Source organism: Balaenoptera acutorostrata, chromosome 13 (genome assembly GCF_949987535.1).
Source record: "Balaenoptera acutorostrata chromosome 13, mBalAcu1.1, whole genome shotgun sequence".
NCBI classification, from domain to species: Eukaryota; Metazoa; Chordata; class Mammalia; order Artiodactyla; family Balaenopteridae; genus Balaenoptera; species Balaenoptera acutorostrata.
This window is the reverse complement of record NC_080076.1, coordinates 64,482,145-64,494,786: the sequence shown is the minus strand read 5'-3', so window position 1 is coordinate 64,494,786 and position 12,642 is coordinate 64,482,145. Positions and strand designations below refer to the sequence as shown.

Sequence of the window (12,642 nt, the reverse complement as noted above, 5' to 3'; positions counted from 1 at the left end):
AGATGAAATAAGAGCAGACTCTAGCCTTCTTTCCTGGCTTTTATTTGCGCTTCAATTGTTTTCTTTCACTGAAAGATGGGTGATATTGAATAGGCTTCCTCTTTTCTGGCTATTTGGCTTTAGTAGAAAGCTCCCTGTCCCTCCACAGTCAGACCCAGCTGCGTGTCTGCCCTTGACAGCCCGGAGTGAGACTGTCTGACCCACTCTTCTGGGCGGGCCATTGTGCAGCTCCCACAAAGCCTCCTTGTAAGGCAGGTTTAGTGTGTCACCCCTGCATTGTGAGCCTGGTTGGTCTGTGTAATTGCTGTCTCCTCCAATCCCTCCCCACCTTTATTTTCTTGTGGCAAATTGATCAAAGTGATGTGGGATAAATGTGATTCACTGGATACATGAAGCACATTTTAAAAAATTGAGGTATCGTTAATGTACAATATTATGTAAGTTTTAGGTTTACAATGTAGTGATTCACAATTTTTAAAGGTTATATTCCATTTATAGTTATTATAAAATATTGGCTATATTCCCTGTGTTGTACTGTATATCTTTGTAGCTTATTTTATACATAGTAGTTTGTACCTCTTAATCTGCTACCCTTATCTTGCTCCTCCCCCCTTCCCTCTTCTCACTGGTAACCACTAGTTTGTTCTCTATATCCGTGAATATGTTTCTTTTTTGTTAATATTCAGTAGTTTGTCATATTTTTTAGATTCCACATATAAATCACATTACACAGTGCTTACCTTTCTCTGTCTGACTTATTTCACCCAGCATAATGTCCTTCAAGTCCATCCATGTTGTTGCATATGGCAAAATTTCATTCTTTTTTATGACTGAGTAGTATTCCATTGTATATATGTACCACATCTTCTTTATTCATTCATCTGTTGACAGACACTTAGGTTGCTTCCATATATTGGCAATTGTAAATAGTGCTGCTGTGATCACTGGGGTGCATGTATCTTTTCGAATTATAGTTTTGGGGTTTGTTTGTTTGTTTGTTTGTTTTTTCAGATACATATCCAGGAGTGGGATTGCTGGTCATATGGTAGTTCTGTTTTCAGTTTTTTGAGAAACCATAAGGCACATATTAAGAGCAGCTTCTGCAGTGCCAGAAGTGGTATGCTTGTCTTACAGCTCTGACCTTCTGCAAGTATTTATCCTCAGTGCTTCTGTAGCACTTTGTTGTCTCTGCTAAAGTTCCCTCACCCTGTCGTGCTTTCTGTTTGCATGTCTGTCTTGTCCGCTTGATTGTGAGCCCTTTCAGGGCAAGGACTGTGCCTCATTTATCTTTTTTTTTTTTTGTCATGAATGTTCAAAACAACTTTATTCATAAAAGTCAAAAACTGGAAACAATCCAGCTGTCAACCAACTGGTATATCCACGTCATGGATATTACTCAGCAAGAAAAAATTGATACACACAACAACTTGGATGAATCCCCAGGGAGTTATGCTGAATGAAAAAGCCAATTCCAATCTAGAGACTGTCATACAGAGTGAAGTAAGTCAGAAAGAGAAAAACAAATATCGTATATTAACGCATATATGTGGAACCTAGAAAAATGGTACAGATGAACTGGTTTGCAGGGCAGAAATTGAGACACAGGTGTAGGGGGGAAAGCCACAGGGGGGTGGTGGTGGTGGTGGTGTGATGAATTGGGCGATTGGGATTGACATGTATACACTGATGTGTATAAAATTGATGACTAATAAGAACCTGCTGTATAAAAAAATAAATAAAATAAAATTTTTTTTAAAAAGTTTTTTTTTAAAGCTTATATTGCATAGAAAGTCATCCAGGAGACTGATAGAAGTGGTTGTTCCTGAGAAGGTCTGGAAAACTGGGGGTCTGGGGTGGGAGAGGGACTTTCTGTGTATTCTCTTGTACTGTCTGAACTTTTTTTCATCATGAATTTGTATTACCTTTCTTTCTAATATGCATTACTTTTTAAATTTTTTAAAAACACTTTTTAAATATTAAGAAGTTTTAAAATAAAAATACTTTAAGTAAAGAATAAAATAAAATTTAATTAAAAAAAGAAAAAGCCAATTCCAAAAGGTTATTAACTATATGATTACATTTATATAACATTTCTGAAATGACCAAAGGATATAAATGGAGAACAGATGAGTGCTTGTCAGGAGTTAGGAGTGAGGGAAGGTGCAAGAGGGCAGGGGGGTGGGTATAAAAGGGCAACACAAGGGATCCTCCTGGTGATGGAACTGCTCTGTATCTTGACTGTGATGGTTCACACAGGAACCTGCACACGTGATAAAACTGCATAGAACACGTGCCTCATTTATCTTTGTATCCATATTTCAGTGCCTGGTAAAAGGCAGGCATTCAGTAAAGGTTAGTTGGATAATTGTTTTAAAAACACATATACAGCTCTAGGTGTCTGCTGTTTGCCAGAGCCTGTGATAGAAGATTTACCTGTGTAGTTTTCTTTAAATAACACTTGGCCCTATGGAAAGGCTTCTAATCTACTTTGGATTGTTTATACTAACTTCTATAATAAGTGGGAAAGGTTAGAAAATAAAGATAAGCAAAAAAAGAAAAAAGTCAACTGCAACCCCATTCCCCAATAATGCTGTTAGCATTTTGTAATTTTATCTTTATTCCCATGGAGATTTGTATGTTTTCCATAAGAGTTATATCACATGTGAACATACTGGTTTGCAACCTGATTTTTTTGTCTAGCTAGCTCAGTGCATAATAGATGCTCCATAGGTACTTGTTTAAAAAATACTTTCCGTGTTATCAAATATATTTTAGCATCATATTTTATGTTTGCATAGTGTTCTGTTATATGGATATTTATTCTACTTTATCGATATTCTATTATATGGATATAATTTATTTAACCAATCTTGCATTACTCAATGTTTAGGGTAGTTATTTATTCACTTAATAGAGTATTTAATCATGCATGTCTCTCTTGTTTCATCCCTTTCCCATCCTATCCTTTACTTTGGTAATGTTGATCCACCTTTAAGGCTTTGAAAGCTTCATCTTTCTTTCACTTCCAGATATTTGCATTGCTCTTCCTTCTGCTCATAGCACACTTCCTGCTTTGCCTAGCTAAGCCTGAGCTTATTATTCCTTCTTCTTGGAAGTTTTCCCAGACTGAATTAGTTGACCCTTCAGTGTGCTTGATAGGTGGCGTTTTGTACTTACTCCTGGGAGCACTCAGTCTGCTGTATTTTAATTGCATGCTTTCTTAAGTATGTCTCCCACTAGATTATGAACTCCTTCAGGAAAGGGACTATGTCTTATTTCCGATTGTACTTCTCAGCCCTAAGTGCAATTCTGGGTATATAGGACGAACTTCTTAGTAAACATATTTTTGAATGAATGAATGCATGAAAAACCCCTCAGTTTCCAATGTTCATCGTTAAGTGATGATCTTTAACAATCTTGTATTTTTATTTATCAGATAAGCATGATAATTAATAATACCTTTTATTTGTAAAGTGGTTTTTAGTGTACAAAATATTCTCAACTCTTATTTTGTATTGTTAAATTTATTGGTATTATGCATTGCAAATGAATTGATCTGTTATTTGAATACTTAATATATTAGTCTTTATTGATAGTTAAGCAATAATGTTATTAATTCTCATATCTGCAGTCTTAACTTTTCTAAGTATTTTCTTTCTAAACAAGTTTCAGTTAATAGGTTATATTATTTATATTTTAAGCCTGTCTTAAGTAGTAATTAGATATCAACTCTGATGAAACTTTTGTAATTATTTTGATTTAAAACTATAGCATGAAGCTGAAGGCTCTTATTTTTTTTGTATCTAATGGCTCGTAATAATTGGGCTTTGATCAGGTAACAAGAAAAATAACCATACAACAAATATTTGGATACGGGTCAGAGAACCTAATAGTAGCAGAAAATAAGAGCACTTGATTAGGCTTATAAGATAGTAGTAGTGAATTCTTCACAGTTCTCTGCATTGTCATTAATTGACAATTATCCTTTCTTTTCCTTCTTTTTTCATCTTACTAACTCCTTCCAGTAGTGATCCCACTGGGAAGCAGCACAACCTTGGGGTGAGGGCAGCCCTGGTGGGGTCCCCAGAGGAACTTTGTCAGCCGCTCTGCCCTCTCCCCACACGGCAGTCCCGTTGCCATCCGTGGTGAGCGTAGACGATGGTGTGTGCAGACAGGCGCGGGCTGGGAGCCACTGCTCTTCAGGAAGACTGCTGGGGTGGAAGGGACACCAGGCGTGGGGTCTGCCACTGGTTAGTTGTGTGAATTTAGGCAGGTTGTCCTACCTGTCTTCACCTTCGTCTTTCTTTCTGTAAAAGAAGGGAATTGGATTAGATGATCCGTAAACTCAGAAATGATCTGATTTTTCTGATGACCAAATATACAAGAAAAATCTTGCCCTTGAGAGAAGACACATGAATGAAAAAGGGGATTATTCCTTTGTGTAAAACGTGATAATATTACGTTTGTTTAACAGATTATTAGTATTTTCATACATTGTAAAAGCCCTTCAAATGAATCTTCAGTAATTAAAAACTGCTGACAATTCTTTATTATCTCGGAAAAAGGAAAATCCTGGTGAATTCTTTTCTTTATATTCAAGCTTTTGAATCTAGGACAGTGATCTCATCTGGCCTCATTGTTTTAAATATCATCTCGGTGCTGACGACTTACAACTTGATATCTGTAACCTGCATTGCTCCCCTGAAATTGCCTGCCAATTTACTGGTCCTCTGAGAAATCTAACGGGCATCTCAAACTTAATCTGTCTAAAACTGAATTCCTGACCCCCTCCCCACGAAACCTGCTATTCCTAGAGTCTTCCATATTTGATCAAGACAGAAACTTTGGTGTCCTCGTTGATTCCTGATACAACCAGGAGCTGCCCACCTCTCGCCAGCACTCCTTCCTCCTGCCCTTATTCTGCTGGAGTCTCAGAGCCAGAAGCTCTCATTTTTAGTTGTAAGTTATGTCATTGTCACTCCTCTACTCACAACCTTCAGTGGCTCCCTGTCTCCCTCAGCGTAAAAGGCAGAGTCCTTAGAACAGTCGGCAAGGTCCCGTGCACCTGGTGCTCCATTACTTCTCATTCATACTCTCGCTTGCTTTTTTTCAGACATACTGGCCACCTTGCTGTTGACAGAACATTCCAGGCACACTTCCTCCGCAAGGCCTTTGCACTGGTTGTTCCTTCTGCCCGAAACTCTCTCCCCAGATATTCACATACTGCCCTCTCACCTCCTTCCAGTTGCTCCTGTGTAACCATCTGGTGTAAGGTCTACACTGACCGTCCTGCTCACATTGCAGGCTGCTCCCACCACCACCCTGGCACTTCACACGGCATTTTCCCCCACAGCACACAGCACCTTCTAATAATACTGTAATTTATTTATTAGTCTTGTTTGTTGTCTCTCTTTGTTTCTTCTAGAATGTCGGCTTTGGAGGGCAGGGACTTGCGTCTGTTTGTTTCATTGCTGTGTCAGTGGCTTTGTGATATTTGGCAAATAAATCTGTAGAATCTCTTTTCCCATCTGTAAAAATAGAGATGATAATAAAGGGTTATATATTGTTTATAGATACCATTTTGACTGAGTACTCCCCAGTGAGTGTATATTAAAGCTGAAGAGGTCATGGGCGTTGCGTAACCCATTTCACAAACTGTATACAGTAGCATGTGCAGAAGGAGGTCCTTGACTCAAGCAGGGTGCTGTGTGGCCCGGGAGGCTGCAGTGCTCCTGTCGCTAGTGCTGCAGGGGCCTCCCTGGGGGTCTTCTCACTCCTTCTGTCCCTGCTGCTGCCGCACAGCTGGCTGTGGAGACTCCACAGTGCCCGTGCTGCCTTCCGCTGCTCAGGGCTCCGAGGGCTCTGGGGTGGGCGTGGGGCTCAGACTACTTTTGCACTTTCTTTTCTTTTCTTTTTTTAACATCTTTATTGGAGTATAATTGCTTTACAATGGTGTGTTAGTTTCTGCTTTATAACAAAGTGAATCAGCTATACATATGCATATGTCCCCATATCTCCTCCCTCTTGCATCTCCCTCCCTCCCACCCTCCCTATCCCACCCCTCTAGGTGGTCACAAAGCACGGAGCTGATCTCCCTGTGCTATGTGGCTGCTTCCCACTAGCTATCTCTTTTACGTTTGGTAGTGTATATATGTCCATGCCACTCTCTCACTTTGTCCCAGCTTACCCTTCCCCCTCCCCGTATTGCACTTTATCTTCAATTTAAATAGTTGATTGTGGCCTAATATTGGAATTGTTTATAACTTCTTTTCTGTGGGAAAAATTAATTTCTAGTTTTCAGACTGCACTGAAAGGGAACTTTGGAACATAACCCATTCAGAAGTTAGGAGATGCCTTTTATGTATGTATGTATGTATGTATGTATGTATATATGTATTTATTTAACATCTTTATTGGAGTATAATTGCTTTACAATGGTGTGTTAGTTTCTGCTGTATAACAAATTGAATCAGCTATACATATACATTTATCCCCATATCTCCGCCCTCTTGTGTCTTCCTCCCACCCTCCCTATCCCACCCCTCTAGGTGGTCACAAAGCACCGAGCTGAGCTCCCTGTGCTATGAGGCTGCTTCCCACTAGCTATCTGTTTTACATTTGGTAGTGTATATATGTCAATGCTACTCTCTCACTTCGTCCCAGCTTACCCTTCCCCCTCCCTGTGTCCTCTACTCCATTCTCTACGTCTGCGTCTTTATTCCTGTCCTGCCCCTAGGTTCTTCAGAACCATTTTTTAGGAGTTGCCTTTTAGAATGACGTTTTCATTGTTACATAGGAAAAATGTTACTAAGAGAGGCAAGATTAAAATATCCTAATATCCCAACTAGTCCTGAAAGTGTATTTATTATGCATCTAAGCTTTTAAAAATGCAAATCTCTGTTCTTTATCAATATAAATTTGCTTTATGGAGATAAATTGAATATGAACAGACAATGGAAAAGTACTTATTTTGATAACCTAATATCATTGTCACATTAAACCACTCTCTATGTAGCAAGGTTAATTTAATCCTTAAATAAATGTGTTCCCTGCTTCCCTGTTTTTTATTTATTTATTTATTTATTTTTGGCTGTGCTGGGTCTTCGGTTTGTGCGAGGGCTTTCTCTAGTTGCGGCAAGTGGGGGCCACTCTTCATCGCGGTGCGGGGACCGCTCTTCATCGCGGTGCGCGGGCCTTTCACTATCGCGGCCCCTCCCGTTGTGGGGCACAGGCTCCAGACGCGCAGGCTCAGCAGCTGTGGCTCACGGGCCCAGCTGCTCCGTGGCATGTGGGATCTTCCCAGACCAGGGCTCGAACCCGTGTCTCCTGCATTAGCAGGCAGATTCTCAACCACTGCGCCACCAGTGCTTCCCTGTTTTGACACAGATGAGCGTGAGTGTTGAGGTGGTGGCTGTGACTCCATTAGAACCAGCAGGAGCCGGCATTTGGTTATTAGCAGCTGTCCTTGCCCTGACTCTTCTCAGGTTGTCCTTTTTTGTTTGTTTTTTCAGTTTGGCACAGAAGCTTTTTGCTTCAGAAGTTATGAGGTGTGAACCACTCAGAATGAGCTCGTTTTATATAAGAGCAACTTGAGTAGCCCCTGGGGCTGAGAAAGACATTTTATGTATCGTGGAAATTTTTGTGCCTCTTCTGTCCTCTCTGAGTGCATGTTTGAAGAGAGGTCGTAGAAAGAGTGTGCCTGCCTTCTCTACAGAAACCCCAAAGGGACAGGCCACCTTCGGACCTCCTCCTTCGGTCCCCAAGTGGTGTGATCTATGGTCATGAGTGTTCCTTCTTTTTCGCTTGCTGTTCTGGCTTTAGCTCTGTTGCCTTTGACTGTGTGAATAGAGCTGCACGGTGGTTAAGTTCATGGGCTCTGAGGCAGACCTGGGTTTGCGTTCTGGCTCTGTTGCTTACTGAATCTCAGTTTTTTCATCGTTCAAATTGGGAGGGGGTAGTATGCATACTACCTGTTTAATGGTACTGTGATGAGAATTCAGTAAGATGTGCATGAGAATGTTTAGCCTAGGCCCCTGCATGTATAAATAAGCTCAGTACATGTTAGCTATATGATAAAAATCTACTTCAAGCTGCATTTCTGTTTTCACTCTTTCAACAAGACTATGAATAACTACCCGTGTTCTCTGCTGGGTGCTGAGAATACAACAATGACCAAAACAGGTGTGAGCCTGACGACACTGAGTCCAGTGAGAAAGATGGTTGTGCCATGGAACTTGTCAATTATTAGAAGCAAGCTTTTTACCTAATCTCAAGTGGAAAAAGAAATTTAACTTGAAGCAGGGATAAAGTTTTAAATTGAAAGCTTAGTAAAGAATTCTGAAGTTTAAAAAAAGATTTAGGAAAATCAGTGTAGTTTTCCAGAGTTTTGAATAAAAGTGCTTCCACAAGCTGACAGATTTGCCTGTAAGGACAATTAGTAGGTCAGCACTAGACAAGTAAGGAAGGGAGGAGAAAGAACGAGGTCTGTGAAGTAGACTGGAGCAAGTCCACGGAGCTTAAAAAAAAAAAAAAAAAAAAAAAAGTGGGACAAGGAGAGCAATTGTGAGCTGTAAAGTGAAGTCAGTAGTTTTCCAGCACAGAAGCCATAATCTCCGGTGGCAGAATCAGAATTTAACAACTGGTTTTGAAAGAAAGAGTATTCGGTTTAGAAATAAAAACCTCTGCTATTAAACGTGTGATAATCATATTCATATTTTGGTAGCCTATTTGTTTTAGTAATATGTAAAAGTATGCTATTAACTCTAAGTAGTACATTTTTTACATTGTAGTAAGGTTTACTGTAGTGAACATATTGAGTACGTTGATATGTTTACCTGGAAAAATCTTAATGCAAAAAATTTTTATCTAATCTCTTTTCTCTATTAAAATTAGGCAATTTTAGAAACAACTAAATAGTCGTTAGCTGATAAATGGGTGAATAAAATGAGGTACCTTCACACAATGTAATGTTGTTTGGCAGTAAAAAGAAATGAAGTAGTGACACGTGGATGGAGCATGTAGTGAGACACGCTAAGTGAAAGAAGCTGGTCACAAAAGATCACATATTGTATGATTCCATTTGTATGAAATGTCCAGAATATGTAAATCTATAGAGACAAAGTAGTTTAATGGTTGTCTACTGGGGGGAAGAGGATGGGGTTGGGGAAAAATGGTGACTGCTAATGGGTCTGGGGTTTCTTTTGGGGTGATGAAAATATTCTATAATTGATTGTGGTCATGATTGCATAACTCTGTTAATATATGAAAAACCACTGAATTATACACTTTAAATGGGTGAACTGTGTGGTATGTGATTATATCTTAAGAAAGCTGTTAATTTTTTTTTTAAATTAAACAATTTTAAGGAATTCCTAACTTCAAAAAGCAAAGGTGTTGAATAGATCATTTACACTGAGCTGGATTCTCCCTAATACCTAAGTCAGGGGACACCAACTCCAGTGCATGCTGGTCACTTAAGGAGTCGTTACAGTGTGGGGTCCCAGGCCCTCCCTTGCAGGTTCTAGTTCAGCAGGACTGGGAAGGGCTGGGACTCTTTTTAACGGGTACCCAAAGGAATCAGCTGTTCTCTGTATCAGAAATTGAGAACGACTCAGGGAGAGGGTTCTCTTAGAATGTTTTCCTGGGTCTGTTGATCCAGCCTTTGTTTTTATTCAGTTGCTCTGGCTGCCTTATGAGTACTAAGATATATATTTAGCAATTTATTTAGAGTTTGAAATTACATCAGAACCACTCTAGCATTGCCTTATTACAGACCAGGCAGCTGAAGCCAGAGAAGTTAAATTTTTTCTTGATAGTCTCAGAGCTACTAAGTGGGAGAATTGGAATCCAGATTTTGGTCTGCTTGTGCCCAATCCAGTAGTCTTTCCATTCGTCTTGTAGAATCTTATTTTGTATATAATAATCCCTTACCACCCCATGACCTCCACAGATTTAGGTACTACCTGCTTTTTAGTGGCTCTGCCTCTTTATTGGCGCTGTGACTTTGAACAAATTGCTTAACTTCTCTGTGCTTCAGTTTCTTAATCAGAAGGAAACAGGGTAAGAATAATGCTTACTTGATAGAACTGCTGTGATGATTTAATGATATAGAGTACACGTGGAGTGCTTGGCATAGTCACTGGCACACGGTTCATGCTAAATAAATGTTAGCTGTCATTTCTAATAATAGACTCAGACAGTATTTGCTTTCTTTAAGGGTCTAGATTCAGGAATATCTTTAAAAGGACAGTTAAATGAAATATGCATTTTCTCAACATATCTACATTATAATTTTTCTGACAGGCCTTATAATTTTTCTGATGATAAACCCAGAGCAGTGATTATCAAATTTATTCAGAGGATGGAGCCATCATGCTTGTTATAGAACACATGATAAACTGTCTTATAAACTCGAAATAATTTTACTAGCAGAGAATGACTTTATTGTATCTATGTAATATAAATTCCCTTTAAGCGTACACATCCATGAGAAAGCTATAGAATGAAGCCTAATCAACTCCTTGTAAATAGATGTTATTTTAAATTTGCATGTTGTTAATTTGTTTGATCATCTTCTAGTAAAAGTGTATTAGATGGATTTGAGAAAATTGTCTTCATTAATTCAAGCATTTCTGTGATTTAGAAGAGGCTATTATTCTTGGATCTTGGTGGCATGATGCTTCATTCCAGCCTGTGGGATACCAAGGTAACCTGGGATCTTGGTTCAAGAACCATTGTTTTATGGGCATGGGAATGAATGTAGGCATGGGTCAAACCAAATTTGTTGTGCGAATAACAGTTTACTCTGTAGGGCTTAATGTTTTAGGATTATGGTGGCAAAATAACTGAGTTGTGAAAAATGATTTTTATGTTTTTTTGTAATTTAAAATTTATAAAAGTAATATAGGCTCTTACAAAAAATTCACATAATACAGAAAGAAACTGTTTGCCAAGCTCTTCTAGTCTCACTTACCAGAGGTAACTGTTAACAGTTTGTATATTCTTCTAGATAAATGTATATGTATACACAGGCATATATGTTTATTATACACATATTTCTTTTGTATATCAGTGTTTTTATGCAGCTGCCTTTTTTTTCCCATGGATTTAATTAATTAATTTATTTATTTATCTATGGCTGTGTTGGGTCCTCGTTTCTGTGCGAGGGCTTTCCCCAGTTTTGGCAAGCGGGGGCCACTCTTCATCGCGGCGCGCGGGCCTCTCACTATCGCAGCCTCTCTTGTTGCGGAGCACAGGCTTCAAACGCGCAGGCTCAGTAGTTGTGGCTCACGGGCCCAGTTGCTCCGGGGCATGTGGGATCTTCCCAGACCAGGGCTCGAACCCGCGTCTCCTGCATTAGCAGGCAGATTCTCAACCACTGCGCCACCAGGGAAGCCCCTATGCAGCTGCCTTTTAAACCATAATACATGCTGGGCATCTCTTTACGTATTGATACACATAGAGCTGCCTCATTGTGTACCTCATTGATGGAACACTAACAGGTTTGAAAGCTACAGTATGCTAGGCACTGTTCTAAGCTCTTTGCATATATTGTTACCTCATTTTATCTTCACAAGAACCTTATGAAGTAGGTACAGTTATTATCCCCATTTTATACATGAGCTGACAGGCATAGAGATATGTGAGGCAACTTTTCCAACAACACATGAGTAATGGAGCCAGGATGTGAACCCAGGCAAGTAACTTTAGAGACTGCCTTTTTAACCAAAACGTGACATTTCGCTATGGACAGACATCACATTATTTTCCGTTTTTCATTATAACTTATTTATTTATTTATTTATTTAATTTTTGGCTGCATTGGGTCTTCATTGCTGCGCGTGGGCTTTCTCTGGTTGCGGCGAGCAGGTGCTACTCTTCGTTGCGGTGCGCGGGCTTCTCATTGCGGTGACTTCCCTTGTTGCGGAGCCCGGGCTCTAGGCTCGCGGACTTCAGTAGTTGCAACATGCAGGCTCAGTAGTTGTGGCTCGTGGGCTCTAGAGCGCAGGTTCAGTAATTGTGGCGCACTGGCTTAGTTGCTCCGCGGCATGTGGGATCTTCCCGGACCAGGGCTCGAACCCGTGTCCCCTGCATTGGCAGGCGGGTTCTTAAACACTGCGCCACCAGGGAAGTCCCATTATAACTTATTTTTTGGTAAATGTTTTATTAAATTTTCTAGCCTTTACCTTATTTTTATATGGATGGAAGGAATAACTAGCTTTCAGCAAAGGAGAGAATTATCTGAATTTTCTTTCTGAATTATATTTCGTTATGACATCTAAATTGTTGCTGTCATTGAAAGCCTTCTGTCTGGTGAGACCCTAGCTGTCCCTTTCTCTTCTCTTCGTCTCTCAAAGTTTCTTAGTTTTTCAGTTTCTCTAACTTTTGCTTTTCTAATGAAAAATTATGCTTATTCTTTGAAGGATGACATGTTTTACTACTCCAGTGTCACACACAAGCATGTACATGTGTGTATGTGTATGTTTTCCATTTGGCTGGTTCATCATATTATTCAGACACTCTTCATCTTAATTTTTTTGTCTGTTTTCTAAGTTTCTCAAGGAAATGTTTTAAAATTTCCTATTGTGACTAAGGACTTATCATTTTCACTTTGTAATTCTGACAGTTTTAGTTTTAGGTAAA

The 12,642-nt window shown here is 39.5% G+C and overlaps 2 protein-coding genes across 9 annotated transcripts in view; one reads left to right on the top strand and one right to left on the bottom strand.

Moving 5' to 3' along the window:
* Window positions 1–12,642, top strand: part of SPIRE1 (spire type actin nucleation factor 1) — a 216,406-nt gene that overhangs the window by 80,847 nt on the left and 122,917 nt on the right. The gene's annotated exons all lie outside the window — the stretch shown is intronic.
* Window positions 5,421–12,642, bottom strand: part of PRELID3A (PRELI domain containing 3A) — a 206,880-nt gene continuing 199,658 nt past the window's right edge. Inside the window, exon 6 of one of the 2 annotated variants that reach the window (XM_057526516.1) lies at window positions 5,421–5,528. In XM_057526516.1, the coding sequence (XP_057382499.1) occupies window positions 5,422–5,528 (107 nt within the window). In that variant the 3' untranslated portion in view covers window position 5,421. The remainder of the gene's footprint in view (window positions 5,529–12,642) is intronic. The other variant, XM_057526518.1, reaches the window with a different exon arrangement.